At 32.6% G+C, this 25382-nt stretch overlaps 3 protein-coding genes across 3 annotated transcripts; 2 read left to right on the forward strand and 1 right to left on the reverse strand.

Annotated features, from left to right (window-relative positions):
- Positions 1-5774: 5774 nt before the first annotated feature.
- Positions 5775-11962, forward strand: LOC111053026. Its single transcript, XM_039422740.1, has 4 exons — positions 5775-5933; positions 7117-7253; positions 8084-8341; positions 11825-11962. The coding sequence occupies exons 1-4, from the start codon at positions 5924-5926 to the stop codon at positions 11960-11962; spliced, it is 543 nt and encodes a 180-aa protein (XP_039278674.1). The 5' UTR covers positions 5775-5923.
- A 3099-nt stretch (positions 11963-15061) lies between these two features.
- On the forward strand, positions 15062-19230 carry LOC120350354 (zinc finger protein 26-like). The gene is made up of 2 exons (XM_039423298.1): positions 15062-15486; positions 16672-19230. Exon 2 carries the CDS (start codon positions 16705-16707, stop codon positions 17878-17880), a length of 1176 nt encoding a protein of 391 aa, XP_039279232.1. The 5' UTR covers positions 15062-15486; positions 16672-16704; the 3' UTR covers positions 17881-19230.
- Positions 19231-20112: 882 nt separating this feature from the next.
- On the reverse strand, positions 20113-25101 carry LOC111053027. The gene is made up of 3 exons (XM_022339855.2): positions 24356-25101; positions 21127-21639; positions 20113-20223 (listed from the first exon to the last, which is right to left on the reverse strand). The coding sequence occupies exons 2-3, from the start codon at positions 21634-21636 to the stop codon at positions 20188-20190; spliced, it is 546 nt and encodes a 181-aa protein (XP_022195547.1). The 5' UTR covers positions 21637-21639; positions 24356-25101; the 3' UTR covers positions 20113-20187.
- Positions 25102-25382: the final 281 nt, after the last annotated feature.

Here is a 25382-nt window from a genome sequence, read left to right on the forward strand (position 1 = left end):
CTTGAATATCAGTAAAATCGCAGAAAAAAATGATAAAATAGAAATAATCATTTTTTCAATTGGCTGCAACTTTTTAACGGTATTGAAATAAGAAAAACGATTCATGGGAGCGAAAAGAGGAGAAAATTCTCCACAACCTTGAATACTTTTTGGATTTTTTACCTGAAATGTTTCACAAGATACACAACTTTGAATATGCGAGACTGTAAAAATGATTAATGAATCACAAATTTTTCGCAAACCCCTTTTTTTAAAACCCCTTAAAAATACCCCTTTTTTGAAAATTTGTAGCTCTGGAACCAAAAATGGTAGTATCCTGCGCAACCACTCAATTCATTGGGAATTTTATTATCTTTAATTTTGTAGAGAATGATTTTTCTCCAATAACTCGAAGTTTTCGATATTAAATGGAAGAATTGAAAAAAAGTCCAAAGTTTTAGGGGGTTTTGGTGGTGAAGCCGCCTTATTCTGGCGTGTCAGCAAATTTCAGATTCGAATTCAGCACCCCAAAAAACTTATAGAACCATCGAGAAAAATTCTTTCGGGGCTGTTTTCAGAAAAACGATCATTTGACTGGTCTATAAGGTACGATTATAAGATAGGAAGATTCCACTTGTCATGTCTGAGCTGTGGTTTGTCGATGAATGGTGACCCCCCCAAATTACGATTTACCGCATCCAGGCCCAATGACAACAGCTCCAGTGTGTGGATGAGTGGTTTGCTATAACACTGGCCTTCTTCATTGGGTAATTGCAGGCAGGGCCAGCTTACTGGGCCAACATGAGTGGACTATTATAATAGACAATAGTTGAAGACCAAAGACCTTATCTCTTTAAGGTCTTTGTTGTTAAAGACACGCTATGGAATCTGCAATACATAATGCTATAGTGAGGTCCATTTTATAATGGCAGTGTACGATTGACAATACTGTTGTTGTCCTTTTCTATCATACAACAAAACAGATAGCGCTATCTCTCTCTAGCATTGCAATGTTGTCAGTTTGCCTGAATATTTTATTTTCACTTTTGACAGTGAGTGACTGTACAAAAGTAAACAGTTCATCATCAGTTGCCATTTTTTTCTTCATTCTATCGAAATACTTGAATACACAAGTCATATAATTGGTTTAAAATGTATTTTTGAAACAATGAGATAATTTTTAGACATTACCGCATGAGAAACACAAATTAAAATACCTGAAATGACATTTTAAAAGTTGATAACTAACCATCCTAGACTTCATCCATGCTTCAGTTAGCCTACCCATATAGGTTAGACCTACTCGTACCGGTATAAATAATATTGGAAGGTTATTTCAGAATTATTTCCATTGAAATTACTTATTTCAAATAGGATTTCTATTTTTCTATTATTTTTAAAAGAAATTGGAATAGAATGCCTACCAAATACTGTAGCTTGATTGCTGTTGTTTTGAAATTCAGATTGTTGTATCACAGCTTTTTAAATTAGCCGCCATTCCAGGTTTGAATAAAAATAAAAATCTGATCTCAGTTAAGAAAGCGAATTTTCGAATCAAATTATAGAAAAAAATGTTCCTTGATAAATTTGACATTAAATTGATTATTTTATCAAATAAATTATAATTATCATTAGATCAAATTTGATGGAATGAATTGAGTAACAGCAGTGTACACTCAGTGGCAAAATGGAGAGATTTGGCAACGTTTTTCTCCTATCTTTCTTCACTGCCATTATAACGTGGACCTCACTATATAGGTGATCGCGACCAAATAAAACGAGTACTGACCGGTAACAGTCACCGTAATGAGCTCCCAGTAGAGTTTACATTATTCAAGTTTCCTCGGATTGTAGAAATTTTGAAACAACAGAACTTCTTCAAGTTTTGTTGATTCAAAACTTGAATCATTGAACTTTCTTGAATCAAGTAGCCTATATTGAGGTCTACGTCATTATAATGGCAGTGTTTGCTTGATTAGCAATGGTATTGCTATTCTTGTCTATCATTCAACAAAGCAGATAGCACAATCTCTTTCTTGCTTTACTCTGTTGCTAGATCGTCTACAATGTAGAATTGATGATTAATTAACAAAATATTTCATCTTAATTATGAAAATTCATTATGAAATTATTTATAAATATAATTTCTTGCTTAATAAAATATAATTGATTATTTTAAATGAGAATGAACAATTAATATTACATTCAATAAACCTGTATCAGCTACCATCTATAGAAGGCATTGACAAGAATGAGGATCAGCAACATTGTTCTCCTATCTTTATCCACTGCCACTATTAAGTGGACCTCACTATATATGTTGAGCATTTCTGACTTTGGATTCAACTTGGAGGTACAATCAAACCTAAGAATTGGAAAATGAGACAAAACATAGTATCAGTCAATGTAGACCTATATTAACAACTAGATAACACAACGATTCCAATTATGTTTTTGACAGTGTAGAAATATAATTAGTTGATGCAGAGAATCGGCATCGCTATTCTCCTATCTTTATCCACTGCCATTATAAAGTGGACCTCACTATAGCACGCTTATCGGTCCCTCTCGATTATGTATGTTTAAAGAGAAGGATAATCCTTTTTTACTTTGTGCTGTTTTTCTTTTCTTGTAATCTTTTTTACTGCTGTTCAGTAATCGTTCCCTCTCGATTATGTCTGTTTAAAGAGAAAGATAATCCTTTTTTACTGACAGAATCCCAGGGCAGGGCAGTGGACTGTGGATTATAGTTGGTATAAATACCTACAAATAAATCTTTGAATTCTGTACATAAAAATACTGATAGCTTGAAGTGTGGTAAGTACGCCAATAAAAGACTAAATGAATCAACAATATAAGATTTAATAATAATAAGATGATAATAGTAGGCAGATGGCCACATACAAAAACAATTGTGTCAAGTATCTTGGGATCAATAAAATAATGATAGGCAAGTGGCCACATACAAACATTGAATCAAATATTTTGAGATCAATAAAATAATAATAGGCAGATGGCCACATACAAAGGCAATTGTAAGTAGGTTAAGTCTTTGAATCCTTAAATAATAATAGGCAGATGGCCACATACAAAAACAATGAGTCAAATCTTGGGAAAATTACAACATGTGAAATAATGTAGAGAACTACAAAATTTAAAAGAAATTAGGTCAATGACATTAATGACCATTAAGGTCTGACAATAACTGCAAAGGTATTAATGATATTAAATTATTAATGATATTGGTATTAATGATATTGCAATAAATGCAAAGGTATTAATAATGATACCTGAAATGAATAAATTGAGTGCAATAATGAAAGTTATTACTAAGGTACAATAATAATGATTATAAGAGGGATAATAATAATATTATTATTAATAAAAATATGACAATGATCTGCAGATAGTGTTCAACAAATAGAGTACATAACAATATGCGGCATAAGCCTTCAGTAATTAGAATGTCAAGATAGACCTTGACCAAATAATTAATAGGCGCTACTGGCCTTAAAATACAACTTAAGAGCTAAGGGTAGCTAATAAATACAATGAGGAGAGTCCGGGTTGAATATAGGCGACATGGGCCTTCAATGAATTGAATGTCAAGACAGACATCAATTAGAACGAGTAATAGGCGACAGTGGCCTTCAATGAATCACTTGTAAAGCCAAGGGTAGCTGTCAAATCCAATAAATAAATAGGCGTCGATGGCCTCAGTGAAATGAATGTCAAGATAGACATTAACTAAACAATAGGTAGGCGTCGGTAGCCTCAGTGAATAGAATGTCAAGATAGACATTATAAAACAATAAGTAGGCGTCAGTGGCCTCAGTGAATCACTTGTGAAGTCAAGGGTAACTGTTAAATACAATGAATTAATAGGCGTCGGTGGCCTTAGTGAATTGCATGTCAAGATAGACATTAATCAAATAATAAGTAGGCGTCAGTGGCCTCAATGAGTTGAATGTCAAGATAGACATTAATAAAATAATAAGTAGGCGTCAGTGGCCTCAATGAGTTGAATGTCAAGATAGACATTAATAGAATAATAAGTAGGCGTCAGTGGCCTCAATGAGTTGAATGTCAAGATAGACATTAATCAAACAGTAATGATGCATACATAAATGAAAATTGAAAAGAACGATTTACATAACCTGAATAAAATTTTGAAGAGGAGATGCAGCCAGGCAGACAGGCAATGGATCCGCAATACCCAAAGGAACAGGACATCAGCAAGCGACGGTGTGATATGGCCATGCAATGACAAGAATGGAAGTGTCCACCACGGCAGGCCAATTCCCCAGCGGAAATGTAGGCAGGAGCATGTAGAATCCCAAACGAATAATCCGATCTTCAAAATGTGGAATTTTTGGATTGATTTCCAAACAGTAGAGATGATGCACTTGAAAGTTTGAGGTTCACGAGGTGAAGCCAATTGTAGAAAAATGGCAACTGAAGCTTACATGAGGTTGCAATTTTTAGACAAAGTTTATCCAATTTTAACAGAGTAACTGAGTGAAGAACTCGATGAATAATTGAATCACACTGAAGAATAGAACAAACGAATTAATTTGAAGAATAATTCACACTTTAAAAAGGTTCTGTAGATCAAATGAATAGCGATGAAACGCTCACACGAGGTTGCAATTTTAGACAAAGTTTATCCAATTTTAACAGAGTAATTGAGTGAAGAACTCGATGAATAATTGAATCACACTGAAGAATGGAACAAACAAATTAATTTGAAGATTAATTCACACTTTAAAAAGGTTTTGTAGATCAAATGAATAGCGATGAAACGCTCACACGCGGTTGCAATTTTAGACAAAGTTTATCCAATTTTAACAGAGTAATTGAGTGAAGAACTCGATGAATAATTGAATCACACTGAAGAATGGAACAAACGAATTAATTTGAAGAATAATTCACACTTTAAAAAGGTTTTGTAGATCAAATGAATAGCGATGAAATGCTCACACGTGGTTGCAATTTTAGACAAAGTTTATCCAATTTTAACAGAGTAACTGAGTGAAGAACTCGATGAATAATTGAATCACACTGAATAATGGAACAAACGAATTAATTTGAAGAATAATTCACACTTTAAAAAGGTTTTGTAAGTCCGATGAATTCAGATGAAAGGTTTAGACCGGGCATGAGATGCATACCCGACGACCTCCATGAATAGATAGACAGGAAAAGCTAAAAACGCTAGCAACAAAAACGAGAAGGCGGAAATGTAGCCACGTACGTGAAACGTCCACAAACGTTTGGTGAAAAAGTGGCAAATAACTAAAAGGTAAGATGCCAAAAGACAAGATTAAATTCTAAAAAATCGAATAGCACAAATATTAAAATTGCAACGGCAAACAATCCGACGAAAAAATACGAATAAAAGTATAGAAAACCAGCTGATAGAGCAGTGGCAAAAAACCGCGATTGAGACGTCACTGATCAGCGCAGACGCACAAAAGACACAGCGCGCAGACAGACAGACATGATGACGACATGAAGTCTACGTAGTAGCGGAACGAATAACAAGTGAAACCGTTCCAATAAATGCTTTGTCAGATTTTACATTACTTTGTGCTTTTTTTTCTTTTATCTTTTTTTACTGCTGTTCAGTAATCGTTATCACAAAGAAAGGAACTGAGCCAATATAACGTTTATAGCGCATGTGCAGCACTAAGCTGTGTTTGGCATAGATACACTTTCCCATTTCCCTTTTGCCTAACCTCAAAAAGAAAAATTAGAACACGAACACGTGGACTGCGAGTACTTTTATTGTTTTATTCTTGTGCACAAAACACAGATTACTATAAAGAATACAACATTTTTATTGTTGCAATTTGGTGGTTATTATCGTCAAGAAGTCGATTACAATCAACTTTGAATCAAGGATTATAGTTTTTATCAAAAAACTAAGGCGATTGATCATAATATGGATTTTGGTGAATAAATTCCGTCTTCCTATTTCCTAGCCCTAATCCCACTATCTTTTGTCTTTTTATTGTATGTAACTCGAATAAAAACAAATATTGTAGCTTACACTTTTTACTGTATTCTCTAATTTAGAGTAGAGTAGGCCTTAGAGATTAATAATTAATACATAAAAAGAGATTGGAAAAAGTACAGTAAGCTGGCCTACCGTATATGTAGAATACTGTAGGATTCGACTATTTGCTGCTTTATTCTTTTCAACTGATTTATTGATTAATAAGCTACAAAATACATTAATAATATCTATAATAACGTAGCACTATAACAATATCTTAATTCAACTTAAATTAAGTGTCAACCAAAACTAAGAAAGACAACAGCCGGCCTCCTGAATTTAGTGGTAGGCCTACCGACTGGCGACCCAATGAGCGCAATAAGGACTGTACGGGCATACACGTACAGTAGACTTTCTGGTGGCCTAATAAAAAATACGGACCTATAAAGGCAAGGCTTTATAGAGAAAGGTATGATGAAGCTTATGACCAAGTTATAACAAAACTATAAAGAACTTGATGATATATCCTACAGCACATGTCTAAAAACACGCAATAATTTTTAATAAATTTGGGTAGTAATTTAATTATTTTATATTATTTAAACTAAACAAATAATGCAGTTGAACGTTTTTTAATCACTCTTTGTTGAGCTTTTAAATAGGCTATAATATATTGATATTACAATACCTACTTTTTTTCTAAGACAACTTTCTTTCTTTTTTCTTGTTTTTTGGACCTTTCTACAATCAGGTCAGCAAAGAATTATCCTAGTTCACATTTGAAAGGTCTACTAACTTTATCAAAGTTGATACATCATATCGTAATAATTATTTATAAAATAGAATTTCAGTACGGTACGGTAGGTACCCTTTAAAATTAATAAAACAAGAATACAAATTGTAACATAAGTTATGGTTAAGTAAATGTGACTTTAAAAATAATAAAACAAGAACTCCCATATATTGGGTACCGGTACTATAATTCTATTTTATAAATACAAGAAAGTAGCCCTGAATTTATACAATTCGTAATAATTATATAGGTACATACCGTAACATATCAAACTACAGTTACTTACAGTACCCGTACCGTACCGTACCTTATTACTTTATTGACAAGGGTTTATCAATTATTACAGATTTTCAAAATTTGGAGAAGCAATGTCGCTTCTGCTTGAAACTCATTTCTATTGATGATTATTATGAAGAAGTATTTTCTGAAGGATTAATTACTGGGATACTAAAGGAAAAAATGACGAAATGCTTTGATATGAAGGTTTGTTGGAAAAATAGACAAAAATAATTAACCACTTTTATAATGATAATCGATAAATTTAGCTTAAATTGGATTTCTGTTATTGACGTTCGAGGGAATCGTATAGAGACACAATATATACCTTTGCTGTAGTCTAAACAAACACAGTGTTTCCACGTAAAAAAACTGTTTGATGAGGAATGCACTTCACTCCCAAGGAGGAGCCTCAGGCTGGTAAAGCTTCTCCTATGAGAAATGCATTTCACTGATTTCTTGTAAGAGCCTTGGATTTATTTGTGGATTTGACTTCTGATGGCGATGATTATATCAAATGAATCTATTGTTTGTTGTAGCAAATCCGGACTTTCTACATATACTACAAGGTAAGAGGTATTAGGTCCTGATGAGCAACTCGAATGAGAAATGTGTCTATGGCATTCCCTCTCACCTTGCTCATAATCGCCAGCTGTAAATTCTATGAAGACTACTAAAAATTATTGTCATTTGGTATTAAGGTGTATATAGACTTATTCGCCACAAACACGCGCATTTCACTTTTCATCAGCTTCTTATATCTGACTTTGAACAGAAACAGTTAGATACAGATATAATCAGTTGATAAGAAGTGAAAGACGCATATTAAGTCTGTACGCAACTATAAGCAGTGTGTTTTCTTGTACGGTACCACCTAGTATTCTAGACAACTTTGATTCTAAAACTTCAAACTTGAATAGGGCTACTACTATACCTATAATATAATATTCATTTTTCAAACTGGATCCGCCCCAATATAAATATTCTTGATTAAATAAACAATGATGAGGTTGCTTGATTACCCCTTGATGTTTCAGAAAATGAATTTCGAAGAAAGATTACCCAATAAAATTTGCTCATCATGTGTGAAAAAACTTGATGAGTTTTACATATTCAGTTCTGAATTCGAAATCAATCAAGAAAAACTTGAACAAAGCTCTATAAAGACAGGATTGTTGATAGAAAATATTAATTCAGAGCAAGAGCGAGACCACAGTACAGCGGCAAGTGGGATGCAATCCGGCCATAAACAACTGGTACTCAAACAACACGTCTTCATAACAGAAAAATTGAAGGTGGGTAGTAGAGTAGAGGCTATTATAACATATAATACATTTTTATTACCGTTACAGAAATGTTTACAGATTCTATAAAAAATAAATAATAGTTTTCAAGGTTTTAGTTTAAAAAACAGTTATACTCTTTTAGTAAACTACCTGCTTTATGATAGTTTTGTCAGACCTAGTAAATAAATTACAATACATAGTAAATAGGAATGAGAAACGAGATGAAAGGGCTACGTATGATAACAGAAAAAAGTCAACAGTGAAAAATGAGAAGAAAATTGTAAATAAGGTTTTAGTACTGTCTGACAGTCATGGGAGGGACATTGGATGGGAGTCGAATAAGCAAGTGAAAGAAAGCGGGTTCGAGGCAACGGTTATATCGAAACCAGGAGGTACTTTTAACGAAGTGACGCGGGATATTGACATGCTCACAAAAGACTACATGTAAATAACAGCGTAGTAATTTTAGCAGGTACCAACAACGTGGTTAATGGAACAGTGCAGCCTACAAACTTAGACCTAAGTAGAATAAGGAACATTTCTAAACGCACAAAAGTAGTAGTCATATTATCCATCCCATTTAGGTATGATAAACCATTAATGAATATCAATGTTAATAAGCTCAACGCATGGATGGCTGATGAAATTACAAATATACCTAACATTAAGATCCTTGAGCAACCAGCAATTTTGACATCACTGATTATACGCAGCATGGCTTGCATTTAAACAAACAAAAAGGTAAACCAAAATTGTTGAAATATCATATCTTGGAAATAAATTATAACACTTATTATGCAGGGAGGCCAGTATCCAATATTCCAATAATATAAATTGTGCACTTGCAGAGGGTATTGATAGGAGTAGATTAGACTGGATAGGACAAATGGGAGAAGAAGTGGAGTCAAATGGGCAAACTACAAGTGATAAAGGAAATGAAAATGTATATGCTGAGCTAAATGAAAATGTTTCACTATTGTTAGGATTCTCAATTCTCAATTTGGTGCTATGATGAATACGAGTACATCTAGTTTGAACTATTTAGTTCATAAATGAGAGAGTAAAAAATGTGAATAATGGGTTAGTAATCTTCTATCAAAACATCCAGCATTTGGAGTCTCGAATTGATGCACTAATAATTACATTACAGGTAATTAAACCAGACATAGTTATTGTGACTGAACATAAATTAAATGAAAATGAAATTCAACAAATTAAAATACCAGGATATTATTTTAAGTGTTGGTATGTAAGGAAGTCTTTTAGGGGGGGGGGATGAGGCGTATCTATGATTACTAATCATACAAGCTAATCGATTATTTAGGACAAATAAAAGTGATATCAATATGAAAGAAAATTTAAAAGCTCATAAGAAACGCTTTAGAAAAACTATTCAATTAAAGAAAACTAAAATTGAAGCTAAACTAAAAAAGTCAACAAATGTAAATAAAACAATTCGGAAAATAGTGAATACTGAGACACAAAACAAAAATTATAAGGTTTGCAAGAATATTTTACTCAGGAATAACAATTTAGATATAGATAATCCCTATGATGTCGCAAATATGCTCAACACTAACTTTGAAGAAATGGTCGATACTCATGTTGTACCGAATCTAAGTAAATCTGGGACACCAATAAATGATAAAGAGCTACATAATATCACCGATTTCAAGTTTATCTCCAAAACCATTGACGAAGATGCATTGTGCAATATTATCGATTCAATTAAACCAAAGTGGTCAACAGGTTACGATGAAATTCCCATGAAAATTATTAAAGAAGCTAAATCATTCCTAATTAAGCCTCTGCTACATGTAATTAACGCATCACTCATAGTTGGTAAATATCCAAATGAACTAAAAGTATCAAAAGTGATACCAGGGTTTAAAAAAGGAGATCCTTACGATCCTTTAAATTATAGACCTTTGGCAATTCAACCTTCAATAGCAAAAATATTAAAGAAAGTATGCTAATACAGCTTATTAATTATTTTGAAACCAACAAATTACTAGAAATAGAAAAGCATGGTTATAGAAAAAACAGGTCTACAACAACTGCCTTGATAGAGTTTATTGAAAATATTTTAGAGAAATTGGACAAAGGGTACAGCATTGTTGGCACCTTCCTAGATTTAACAAAAGCATCTGACTCTGTATATCACAGAATATTATTAAAAAAACTCGAAACTTATGGAATTTCGGGAAAAGAGCTCAACTGGATAGAATCATATTTGGTGGGTCGAAGTCAATATGTAAATATAAAGTATTATTATAAAAATAAAGTGAGTGATATTAAATCTAGTTTAAGGTACTTGAAGTACTCGGTTCCGCATGGATCTGTTTTGGGGCCATTTTCGTTCCTTTGCTACTTGGGGGGAATACCAAAATATGCGAAAGACGTAATTGAAAATACTAAATTTTGTATGTATGCGGATGATATTAGTTTAAGCACATTCGACAAAGACTTGAATATTATCGAAGAAAAATGTTTAATTTTGCTATTAAACACGTTTTAAGTAAAATTAACCTTTTGCTAAATAATGATAAAACGAAATTTTTACATTTCACCTGTAGAAATCCGAATAGAAAAAGTACAGTCAACCTAAATAACCTAGAGAACATAAGATTTTTAGGTCTAGATCTAGATAACAAACTCAATTGGGAAGAACATGTATCAAGAATATGTAAAAAGTGAGTACAGGAATATTTGCACTTAGGAGGCTGGCACCCATTTGTAATTTATTAACTTTGAGATCTGTGTATTATGCCACTCTCATAATATATTTATGGTGGGACTAGTGCATTCAACTTGAACAGGATATTAAAACTCCAAAAAGAAGCAGTAAGAAAAATATTTAATTTAAATAGACAAGAGTCGTGCAGGACATTTTTTAAAAAGTTAGAATTAATGACTTTATATTTACAAAACAATATTACACGTAAAAAATAATGAAGACAAATTCCCCAGGCAATCTAGTGTGCATGACTATAATACAAGAAGTAGGAACAACTTTATTATCAAAGAACATAGTTAAGAGAAGTACAAACAAAGCCCAACCTATATGGGCATCAAACTCATTACTTACCTTCCTACTAGTATTAAACATGAAAAAGATATTACAAGGTTTAAAAACAAACTAAAAAAGTATACCGTGGAATTGTAATTGTACAGTTATGAAGAATATTATAGTGCCAACTCATTATGTATTTAGACTATTGTTGATGTATTTTTTTTACTTATATTTATTTTATTAAAAATAATAAATAAAGAAAGACGCATTCATGAACATTTTGATGTATGTTTTGAATGAAAGGATTGATTGTTGATCGTGTTACTTCTAGTATATATCCGGATCTAGTTTGATCCGAAATTTTGCACGGAACCTACTCATCAGACACCCATTTAAAATGTATTTAAATTTTTCCTAAGATATGATAAAAATCCAAAAGTAATGTGTATACTAATAGGACCTTCTCTTACATATTTTAGGTCTTAGCTATTAAAGAGGAAAATTATGAAAAGGTTGCTTCAAATACCTTGACGGAAGTTATCGAACGCATTCAGAATTCTTCAGACGTTCTTGTAAGTGTACATAATTTTTTGCCGTTTAATATAAAATTGATATAGTTTATAACATTTGATGTAATTGATGTATAAAATTTACTTTTTGGTAAAAACTAGCTTGTTATTAGCTTTTATTTGTTGTCATCATCATTATTATTTTGTGCAACACGTGCATGTTGATCATCCACAAAATTTTTAAAAATAATTGTGTATAATTGAATCATTAAAAGAATAAAAGAGCATCAAGGAAAAGGTAGCAGGATATAAAGTAAATCACATCAAAGAATGTGAATGGAAAAACCCTTGCTACTATTGTTAATTTTACGCATTCCTTTTGGTATGAATATTGTTATTTATTTTTTGGCATTAGTCCACTCACTACATACATTAGTGCTTGTAATTTATATTTTAGTTCTGATTTTTTAGTAATTTCTTCATGCAAAGTTCCTTGTTCTAGATACAGAGTGGCCCAAAAACCTCGTATTTTCGGTTCATTTTCCAGCTATTTATGCCAAATTCAGTGATCGGACAGAAAAATTTGCTCCCGCCTTTATTTCAGATTATCAATTCTGAGAAAATCAATTCTGATGAATTTTAGTTTTGATCAACAATATCTTCCGATTGTTACCATTTATATGTATAATTCAAAATCCCTCTGGGTGTATTTTTTTGCTCTAGAACCTGAGATCAAGTAGAGCGCTCTATCTCATATGGATTTCCAGGTACACCTGACAACAATGCTTCTTGTATTGTGAAAACACCCAATTTTCACCAACAATAGTAGAAATAGCTCAAAACTGGAAAATGAACCGAAAATACGAGGTTTTTGGACCATTCTGTATCTAGCACAAAGAAATTTTGCATGAAGAAATTGGTTCTGGACTTCTCTTTTGTATCCAAATATTAAAAAATCAGAACTACAATATAAATTGCAAGCACACTCCCTTTTTTATGTCTATATTGACTGGACTACATATAGTTTTGTATTTTTTCTAACATTAATTGAGATTGAAAGAAATTGAATATTTTTAACAAATGATAAAAATTTTACCAAAGTGAAAACTATAAATGAAGATGTTATAATATCTCAATAATAAATAATCTACATTTACACATGATTTTGATAATAATATTATAAATATTACATTACAGGTAATTAAACCAGACATAGTTATTGTGACTGAACATAAATTAAATGAAAATGAAATTCAACAAATTAAAATACCAGGATATTATTTTAAGTGTTGGTATGTAAGGAAGTCTTTTAGGGGGGGGGGATGAGGCGTATCTATGATTGCTAATCATACAAGCTAATCGATTATTTAGGACAAATAAAAGTGATATCAATATGAAAGAAAATTTAAAAGCTCATAAGAAACGCTTTAGAAAAACTATTCAATTAAAGAAAACTAAAATTGAAGCTAAACTAAAAAAGTCAACAAATGTAAATAAAACAATTTGGAAAATAGTGAATACTGAGACACAAAACAAAAATTATAAGGTTTGCAAGAATATTTTACTCAGGAATAACAATTTAGATATAGATAATCCCTATGATGTCGCAAATATGCTCAACACTAACTTTGAAGAAATGGTCGATACTCATGTTGTACCGAATCTAAGTAAATCTGGGACACCAATAAATGATAAAGAGCCACATAATATCACCGATTTCAAGTTTATCTCCAAAACCATTGACGAAGATGCATTGTGCAATATTACCGATTCAATTAAACCAAAGTGGTCAACAGGTTACGATGAAATTCCCATGAAAATTATTAAAGAAGCTAAATCATTCCTAATTAAGCCTCTGCTATATGTAATTAACGCATCACTCATAGTTGGTAAATATCCAAACGAACTAAAAGTATCAAAAGTGATACCAGGGTTTAAAAAAGGAGATCCTTACGATCCTTTAAATTATAGACCTTTGGCAATTCAACCTTCAATAGCAAAAATATTAAAGAAAGTATGCTAATACAGCTTATTAATTATTTTGAAACCAACAAATTACTAGAAATAGAAAAGCATGGTTATAGAAAAAACAGGTCTACAACAACTGCCTTGATAGAGTTTATTGAAAATATTTTAGAGAAATTGGACAAAGGGTACAGCATTGTTGGCACCTTCCTAGATTTAACAAAAGCATCTGACTCTGTATATCACAGAATATTATTAAAAAAAAACTCGAAACTTATGGAATTTCGGGAAAAGAGCTCAACTGGATAGAATCATATTTGTTGGGTCGAAGTCAATATGTAAATATAAAGTATTATTATAAAAATAAAGTAAGTGATATTAAATCTAGTTTAAGGTACTTGAAGTACTCGGTTCCGCATGGATCTGTTTTTGGGCCATTTTCGTTCCTTTGCTACTTGGGGGAATACCAAAATATGCGAAAGATGTAATTGAAAATACTAAATTTTGTATGTATGCGGATGATATTAGTTTAAGCACATTCGACAAAGACTTGAATATTATCGAAGAAAAATGTTTAATTTTGCTATTAAACACGTTTTAAGTAAAATTAACCTTTTGCTAAATAATGATAAAACGAAATTTTTACATTTCACCTGTAGAAATCCGAATAGAAAAAGTACAGTCAACCTAAATAACCTAGAGAACATAAGATTTTTAGGTCTAGATCTAGATAACAAACTCAATTGGGAAGAACATGTATCAAGAATATGTAAAAAGTGAGTACAGGAATATTTGCACTTAGGAGGCTGGCACCCATTTGTAATTTATTAACTTTGAGATCTGTGTATTATGCCACTCTCATAATATATTTATGGTGGGACTAGTGCATTCAACTTGAACAGGATATTAAAACTCCAAAAAGAAGCAGTAAGAAAAATATTTAATTAAATAGACAAGAGTCGTGCAGGACATTTTTTAAAAAGTTAGAATTAATGACTTTATATTTACAAAACAATATTACACGTAAAAAATAATGAAGACAAATTCCCCAGGCAATCTAGTGTGCATGACTATAATACAAGAAGTAGGAACAACTTTATTATCAAAGAACATAGTTAAGAGAAGTACAAACAAAGCCCAACCTATATGGGCATCAAACTCATTACTTACCTTCCTACTAGTATTAAACATGAAAAAGATATTACAAGGTTTAAAAACAAACTAAAAAAGTATACCGTGGAATTGTAATTGTACAGTTATGAAGAATATTATAGTGCCAACTCATTATGTATTTAGACTATTGTTGATGTATTTTTTTTACTTATATTTATTTTATTAAAAATAATAAATAAAGAAAGACGCATTCATGAACATTTTGATGTATGTTTTGAATGAAAGGATTGATTGTTGATCGTGTTACTTCTAGTATATATCCGGATCTAGTTTGATCCGGAATTTTGCACGGAACCTACTCATCAGACACCCATTCAGAATGTATTTAAATTTTTCCTAAGATATGATAAAAATCCAAAAGTAATGTGTATACTAATAGGACCTTCTCTTACATATTTTAGGTCTTAGCTATTAAAGAGGAAAATTATGAAAAGGTTGCTTCAAATACCTTGACGGAAGTTATCGAACGCATTCAGAATTCTTCAGACGTTCTTGTAAGTGTACATAATTTTTTGCCGTTTAATATAAAATTGATATAGTTTATAACATTTGATGTAATTGATGTATAAAATTTACTTTTTGGTAAAAACTAGCTTGTTATTAGCTTTTATTTGTTGTCATCATCATTATTATTTTGTGCAACACGTGCATGTTGATCATCCACAAAATTTTTTAAAAATAATTGTGTATAATTGAATCATTAAAAGAATAAAAGAGCATCAAGGAAAAGGTAGCAGGATATAAAGTAAATCACATCAAAGAATGTGAATGGAAAAACCCTTGCTACTATTAATTGTTAATTTTACTCATTCCTTTTGGTATGAATATTGTTATTTATTGTTTTTTGGCATTAGTCCACTCACTACATACATTAGTGCTTGTAATTTATATTTTAGTTCTGATTTTTTAGTAATTTCTTCATGCAAAGTTCCTTGTTCTAGATACAGAGTGGCCCAAAAACCTCGTATTTTCGGTTCATTTTCCAGCTATTTATGCCAAATTCAGTGATCGGACAGAAAAATTTGCTCCCGCCTTATTTCAGATTATCAATTCTGAGAAAATCAATTCTGATGAATTTTAGTTTTTGATCAACAATATCTTCCGATTGTTACCATTTATATGTATAATTCAAAATCCCTCTGGGTGTATTTTTTTGCTCTAGAACCTGAGATCAAGTAGAGCGCTCTATCTCATATGGATTTCCAGGTACACCTGACAACAATGCTTCTTGTATTGTGAAAACACCCAATTTTCACCAACAATAGTAGAAATAGCTCAAAACTGGAAAATGAACCGAAAATACGAGGTTTTTGGACCATTCTGTATCTAGCACAAAGAAATTTTGCATGAAGAAATTGGTTCTGGACTTCTCTTTTGTATCCAAATATTAAAAAATCAGAACTACAATATAAATTGCAAGCACACTCCCTTTTTTATGTCTATATTGACTGGACTACATATAGTTTTGTATTTTTTCTAACATTAATTGAGATTGAAAGAAATTGAATATTTTTAACAAATGATAAAAATTTTACCAAAGTGAAAACTATAAATGAAGATGTTATAATATCTCAATAATAAATAATCTACATTTATACATGATTTTGATAATAATATTATAAATATTAAATTATAGGTAAATTTTTGTTTTCAATGTAAAAAAATTTATAACATTCCAGAAAAATGAAAAAGAAGAGGAGGAAACAGAAAATATGAAGAATAAAAAAGTGACAAGTCATCTCGAAAAAACAGTACCGGTAGTTAATGATCCTCTTGGTGAGCCAAAGAATGTTGATTATAAACCTACTCAACGTGTGAAAGGTAGCATTTATACATGCCACATATGTTCATCTACATTCAATAATGAATATGAAGTTCAAAAACACTTAAAGATTCATTCAAATTACATCAACCACATTAAAAGAGAACTTCGAAACTGCAATGGAATTTCAACCGCGAGTTCCGAATTTTTGCACTCACAATCAGGAGGAATTACAAGTAATGGGACACTCAATGATTTTCAATATCAGTGTTATTTATGTCCGAGTATTTTCAACTCTCAAGACCTTTTGTATACGCACATAAAGCAGCATGAGATAGAAAATAGTATCACTAATAAAAATGAAATCGAATGTTTGAGCTCAAACATCAGCACCAAGATTATCTGTAAATTATGTAAGAAAGGATTCTTCACTACATCTAGATATGATCTGCATGTGATTGAAGATCATGATCCTGAGAAGGAAGTTTCACCAAGGAGGAGAGGACGAATATTCCAATGCAACGACTGTAATAAAATATTCAAAAGTAAGGTGGACATAACGAGGCATGTGTCAATCCACCTGAAACGGAAGAGTGCTCATGTTTGCTCAGTTTGTGGCAAGGAATATGTATTTCCGGTTGCTTTGAAGAATCACATGCTTAAACATGACCCAAACTATAAAATAGAATGCCCAATGTGCTTAGAGAGATTCAGCAAACGTAAAGAACTCAAGACTCATAAATGCCGCAGTGTCCCTCTAATCACAGTATTCAAGTGTAACCCTTGTAGCCTTGAATTTTCCTCGCTCAATTTTTTGAGAATTCATGAAGATCTCGATCATGGAATTGGCGCACCGTATACTTGCGATTATTGTACAAGAACATTCACATCGAATGAAGGTCTCATGGCACACGTGAATGAGAATCATTTTGAAGTCAATGGCTGCCCTGAAATGAGCATGAAAATTGAAAATACTGATGATATAAAAAAGAAGGAGACCAATGATTTGCTATTTGATGAGGAGCTTGCCACAAATTTGGAAATTCTAATGTGCACCCTATGTGGAGCATTGTGCATAACTAATGAAGAATTCCAGGAACATATGGCAGGCCATATAATTATATGATATTCATAAACAGATATATATTAAGCTTGATTCGCACACAACAGTGCCAGTGAAAATATACATAAGCTCTAATGGTATTATCCATACTCACTGGACCGGGCTGAGTGGCAATAGTCCAATGAGAACTCGTGGGTTTATCTTCTTTGTTCACTGTCACTGTTGTGACCGAACCCAGCTTGAATGTCATTGAAATATCATACTGTACCATGCTACTTCAATTCTATCTATCGATTTCAAGGAGCCAGTTACGTAACATGACGTGGTATCAAACAACGGCAACCAATTCAAATTGTCTTTACTAAAGACTTACGGTAATCTAGTTGGTAAATATAGTTTTAGTTCAAGACTTAACAGTAATTCTCCTTTGCTGATCAACGCAAAATGAAATCTATAGATGTAAATGAGAACATTTATTAAATTTTTGCCATAAACAGGACATTCACCATGTAAATGGTAAATTTGATTAAAAAAACTTCAATTGATCAGCTTTGATTATTCAGCTTCCATGAATAATATTGATTTCATGAAGTATTGATTTTATTCCTGATTTATACATATGGTTATGATATAATAATCGTCAGCTTATTAGTAAAGTTAAAAGTTATTAAGTCTTAAGAACCAATCATTTTCTCTCTTAGTGATTTAAAACCACGTTTCAATTTCCAAACTGAATTTTAATTATTATATGATTATAAATGTTGATATATTGATTCATCAACTTTTTTATTATGATATGAAGAATTTTATTTCTTGATGAATTTCAAGTCATTATAAGACACCATTTTGGTGATTGTGGAATTTGCAAGGTTAATTCTAGTGTGGGCTTCGGCAATCATTCATTACAATTTTTTATTATTTAAGACATTTATAAATTGTCTAATATAAGTATAAATGTATTTCCATATGTATATAAACGCATTCAAATTATAACATTAATTGGTATAACTTTACATCCAAAGAATTGCAGTATTCTTACTAAAGTACCAATAGTAGTTTATGGTGGAATAATGGCTTAAGTGTTATACTAATAATATTATAGGGTTATTATAAAATTTATGAATATCGTGAAATGTTCACTCGTTCTGTTTAGGTTGAAGCAGAGGTTATCTCTTCAACATCAACAATTCAATGATAATAATTATTAATAATTTTTCCAAAGATTACTACTAGTTAAGTTCATTTTTTCATTATTGTAGCTTACGTTTTGATTCTTAAATGAAAGTCTGCTTGTAATAATTATTTACTGTAGCTGTCGATTTGATTCTTAAATAAAAGTCTGTTTGTAATAATATGTTGTTTCAATTCTTCCTGAAACTGAATCTTGGAGTTTCAAATGAAATAAAATATGTATTCCAATGTGATTTAGTGTTATTGATTGATGCTATTTGAGTTGTATTTTATATTTTGTTCATCGGTGTACCATTGCCGACTGCAGATGGCCATGGGTGAAATATGGTTTCACCATGCCCGTTTTCACCAAGCTCAGTCAAGACAATTGAACATTGTTAAATCCGGTACGTTTACAACGAGTGCACTCAAAAATATGATTTCTACGGCGATAGTTACTATCAATAATTTTAGTGCACACTTCGACACTTGTAAAACGTATCCGGCTTGACCATACTCAAATATCTAGACCAAGCTTGGTGATAACGGGCATGAGTGTTTGCGATTTTTGAAGCGTAAAGAGACATGCTCCGTAAGATTCAGTTGGTATACTTGGTCGTACCACTAGCTAGGCCCTGTTAAATGAGAAAATACAAGCAAATATTTTTGTAATTTCTTATTTTAATAATCAGCTGTCCACTAATATTATTAGTTTGTATTTTATCATACAATAGGCCCCTGATGAATCAAAAAGTCTGGTCACTGCCGCCACACTTTTAGTGGTGCGTTTGGTCGCGCTTCCAAAACTTACACCCGGTTGCACAAACGTCTGTTAACTTTTAATCATGATCGAATGCCACAAGAACCAATCAGAGAAGACTTCTTTCCGAAAATACCGTCTCTGATTGGTTGTCGTTGCATTTCATCCCAATTGAAATTCAACAGGCTTTTTTGCAAGCAGGGCTTACTCCCATTGGATTAAGATATCGCTTTGTGGCTCCTCCTCCATGGTGGAGACAAACTGGTGGCCGCCTTAGACACAGAACAGTAAACCCATACCTGTCTAGAATTGATATTATAATATGAAGGAGATTTAAAGTTGAGGATGGATGAAGAAACACCATCAGCTTTGGTAAAGTTGTATACTGCATTCACATAGTTATAGAACAAAATTATGTTAGCATTCAGCCCACGATGTAATCAAGATTTTCTGTTCTTTTTTCCAGCCCGTTTAACCTAAAAGAAAACAAAAAAAACATGAATCTTTATAATAGCGTAAAGATAGAAATTAACATTCAGAAAAATGTCCACTAAGTTATGGAGAAATTGCCTTAAAGTATTACAAGATTAAGTAGTATTTTTCATTGTATAATTATTGATTACACTAGCAGTGTGCAAAACTCCAACCTTCTCATTCAAGCCCATATGACTGGATGACTATGTTGAATGTGCTGCTTGACTGAGTTCAATATTTTCTTGTTGCAATAATTGATAATAATTGAATAAAATATTCCCAATTCATTTATTAATTCAATCCATCTAAATTCAAAATTTATAGTTGGCATGTTTATTTTAGAGTTTAATTGTATAGAACTTGTGCGTGAATGACTGACCTTATTTTGGACTGTGTTATCACTTGAAACTTTGAAGTGTTTTTTTTTTAATTTTGCAGAAATGTTTTGTTGGCAGAAAAAAATTACAACATAATAAAAGCAATTACAAAATCAAATTAAAATGTCAATTGAGTAATTGCATCTCGAGGTGGTACTAGACCTCTTTGAGATGGTAATATAAAAATTGATTACAAAACTAGCGCTAAAAAGTAATAGAAGGATCGCCTTAGTATTTTATCTACTAATTTTATTAAATTAGTGTCATTGTTTGTAACATAAATAAATGAATAATATTAGCCTAAACGAAATACAATTCCCCAGTTTCACCAAGGTCGGTCAAGACACTTGAACATGGTCAAGCCAAGTCGTTTTACAAGTAGGCTATGCTCTAGTATTATCGATAGTATAATCGCCATAGAAATCATGTGTTCCAATGCAATTGTTCTAAACCGTACCTGATTTGACCATGTTCAAACGTCTTGACCGAGCTTGATGAAACCGGACATGAATTTTGTACTGTACTTACAGTCCCATAAATATCCAGTAGGCTATCCTTATCTTTGCTGTTATCCTTCTTGATTGGTTTCTTATTCTTCTTGAATAATGATTTGCCGTTGTTTCTCTGGGTGAGTTTCTTAATTTCCTCTTTGCGCTGTTTCCTTTCTTTGGCCTTCTGTTTTTTGGCCAACAGCTCTGGATAGGCGATTGCTTTCCGCTTTGTCATTGGCCGAGCTCCCAGTTCTAAAGCCAACTGTCTGTCGGTTTTCTGTTTTGTCGCATGCCGCACATTAGACCTGGCAAATTTTATCACTTCATACCTCATCTTTTTCATGTCAACATCCTCAACCTTTTTTCCATCATTATCTTTCTGCACATTTTCATGGTGCAGTGCAGTTTCTTTTTGACTCGATTTAGCAGATGAAACTTTCTTTGAATGACTTTTATAGATAACTTCCTTATAAGGAACAGCTGTATTTTTAATCTTAGAACAGCGAGTTGGAATAAATGAGAAATCATCCTCCTTTGTTTCGACCATTTTCTGAAAAAAATAAAATCAATTATAAATACAATATTTTGGAAAGAATTGATTGGAATATCTAAGCGTCTAAGTTCTTTTATGAGTGTAAAACAGCTTATGCCAAAACATCATTCCACAAAATCTTTTCTTTTCATACAAGTCTATGAAGTCTCAATCTCCAAAAAAATCCCTCCACTATAAATTATGTAGTTGCAATTTTAAAGAAAAACTAAAACTGTGAAAGGTGTTAACATAATTAATCATTATCGAAATATAAAAAACATATCACAGTAGCAAGATGATATACATCTTCTGATTCCATTGGCAAACATATTCGGTAAATGTGAATGAGCGTTAAAATAATTTAATTGGCAGCAATAACTGCACACAAAGTCAACACTGGGGTCTGCCTCTTGATTTTTCAAATGTTATGTGAAATAAGAAAACGGTTTCACACCGGATATTTCTATCATGTTATAGCACTGCCAATTCTACGATGGCTGCAGTGATATAATCTTTACCTATTTTTTTCAAAACTTGTAAATATCTATGAAGCATGTACATGTCTCATGGAAATGAAGTAGTCCTGAAGCAGAAACAGCTCACACAAGAAAGTACCTACAATCACATACATACCATTTCATGCTAATAATTTATTAATTTTAAAAATATATTCAAGAAATTGCATGGGTTGATTCTTTGTTAGCGATAGCCAATGTGACATAAATATAGTCACGTCTCACGAGTTGTGACGTGAGTGGGGATGTTGGACTTTAAATCGTTGTCAACAAGCTGGAGCGTGAGTGGTGAAAAATCCGACTAGTGTTGTAACTCCAACATTGTTGGACAAGAAATTGGATATTGAATGGCCCGCTTAATTAGTAATACAGCAGTGAGGCAAGCACAATTGCCTTCATTTTCCACCGACCCCACCGAACAACAAACAAGGGATCAACCACATCAACAGGAAGTAGCAGCCAATCTACTAATCTGAGTAAATTAATAAATAAAAGTAAATGACAATAGGCTACCTTGAAGATTCAGGACTTATTTTACAAGATGAATCGTGATATTAATGAGGATGGCTAAGCTTCCCTAGATAGATTGTGTCAAGTACTTTGTAGAACCAAAAATGAACACTACTAGAACTGCTGCCATTGCCACAGACTAGCAAAGCTTTAATCTTTTAAACGGTAGAAGGTTTTCTCAGTGAGCCATTTGGGAGAATTAACAGTCACTGAACACCCCACAGTGGCTCATGTAGTTTAAAAATCTGTAGTACTATACTAGAAAACAATTTGGCGCTCTTGAAATAAAACAAATCAAAGTTTCACCTTCCACATGTGTTTATACTCTCTCATTGTGAATGAAGAAATATTTTTCCTGACATAAAGCAGATATGTATGGAAGTATGCATGCACATGATTATATGTAAGGCGGTTCCCTTGTGCCTATTGATCAACATCTGCTTAGGATTTGAAGTCTTCTCTAACCTGCTCAAGACTTCTAGAACAATTCCTGTCTTCAAGAAAGGTGATTCTGAGGAATTGGGAAACGTTAGACCTATACCTATCATGCTTGGTAGAATCTACGAAGCTGGTTCATACACCCTACTCATTGCCTATTTTGAGAAATCACTCTCCTCACCTCATAAGTTTGGATTCCAAAGGGGGCGTTCTACCACAGATGCTGATCGTAGCTTGGTGGAGTCCATGATGGCGGCAATGGAGAATAAACATTCAGTGGAATTAATTATGTGCTTCCAGACCAAGGTATCGACTGCATTTCTCATAGTATATTGTTAGAGAAACTTGAGAGATATGAAGTTCGAGGAATGGCCCTCAAGTTGCTGAAGGAATATCTGGCTCGTCTAAACAGACTTGCATTGAATGATAGGAAGACACAAAATATAATCTGCACTCTTAGGCAGAAACCACCAATTTTGGGGGAATGCAGAGTAATGCTGCTTGGATTTATGATGGAGGCCTTTGACATAGATGCAGCATGTTGATAGGATCTGCAATAGACTGTCAAGAGTTTCAAAATATCTTATGCGCATGCTGAGAAGTCATGTTTCTTTGGAGCATCTGGTTACAGCATACCATGACCTCTTCCACAGCCATCATATCAATAGTGTTTTGGGGCCTGCAGGCGAATGCAGAAAGATCCTACTCTTACAAAATAAGTTTTTGAGAATTATCAAATTGTCTCATCAGCTCGAACGCCAATCTTTGGAAGTCTGAAGATTATGAGTCTACAGTAGGCTAAGTATCAGTTTAGCTCATTGCTACCGTTGAAAATAAGCCAACATACCTTTTAGCAAAGAGGACATGTACACAATCACAAACACAAAGAGGAGGAATGACATCAATTTTTCTCGACCAGACTGACTCGATTACATAGTAGATTTCTTGTCAAGCTCGAGCACTCAAGATTTTTAATATGATGCCGGTGTATTTTTGTGAGCAGGAGAGAAGGTCTTCAAGAGAACATTTTGTGAAAAGCTTGTGAAGCTAATCCCTGATGAAAAGGCAATACAGTGTTTTCTAAGCTCGAATTCTACATTGATCCGAGTTTTATCTATAAGTAAGTTTATAAAATTTTGACACAATCTATCTAGCAGACGCTGGTCATGGATGGAGACTAGTAAATACTACAAGAATAAGAATTAACCGAACACTACACACTACCGTGTAGTGTAAAATATTACAGTAAAATATTGATCTACAAAACTTACCTAATCAAAATGACTTCAAAACAGTAGCAGATAAAGTTGACAGACAAAACCTTAAATTGTTTGATATTTTGGATTACTGTACTTTTCGCCAAGTAGAAATTAAAAACAAATAAAGATTGATGCTTGACGCATGGAAATTTCTAGGTTATCTTACTGTTGTGTTTATGATATGATTTTTAACCTATATAGGAAGACCAGCTGACTTAATTAATTTTTTTAAATTAGAAAAGTGTAATGAGAAATACATTCTTATAAATTTTAATTCCATTTGAGAATAGATATAATGGTTTTTACGCTATTATTTTTTTTTTAAATTCAAAAATGACTTCAATGATTTTTGATCAATATATCGAAAATGGTTATCGATAAAGTGGAGTTATCAATAGGGATTTCACTCAACGGATCAGATCGATGGTCAGTCATCGATAGAGCTTAAATCAACTCTGAGTTCGATATCCTTATCAAAATTTGAACAACAGGGTCGTCAAGTGGCGTTTATTTTTGAATGCACCTTTAAACCTAACCTTTTTATTAGGTATTAAAATAATGTATTCAGTTTTCTTTTTTAGATATCGACTTCTAGTTTTACCCTTTATAAATAAACTTTACTGTAATTATTGGTAACATTTCAGCGCTTTAATCGAGATCAACATTTTCACGCTAGGTATTTGACGGTACAGTACCTAACTAATTTCAGATTTTAGGTGGTTGTGGACTTTCTAAATGGAATTAAAAAGATTGACATTTTCAAATAGAGAACGGGAATTTTTGAAGAAACTTTTTGCAAAATAAATATGCTGACGTGATCGAATCACAGAAAACTGATGGTCAAACCTTACTTGATAATTGAGGTCGTTGCCCAGGACTGGGGTTTCCAGATCGGCAGTGTCATTTTTCAGGAGTAGTAATAACCACAAAATGGTCATTCGTGTAGTGGAGGAGCAGCCACCCCAAAAAGAGGCATCCCATCCCACTCCTGTAGGGAATACAGAGGCCTATCTAGCAGCCCATTTCTTACTGCAGCACA

Source organism: Nilaparvata lugens, chromosome 3 (assembly GCF_014356525.2).
Source record: "Nilaparvata lugens isolate BPH chromosome 3, ASM1435652v1, whole genome shotgun sequence".
Classification (NCBI taxonomy): Eukaryota; Metazoa; Arthropoda; class Insecta; order Hemiptera; family Delphacidae; genus Nilaparvata; species Nilaparvata lugens.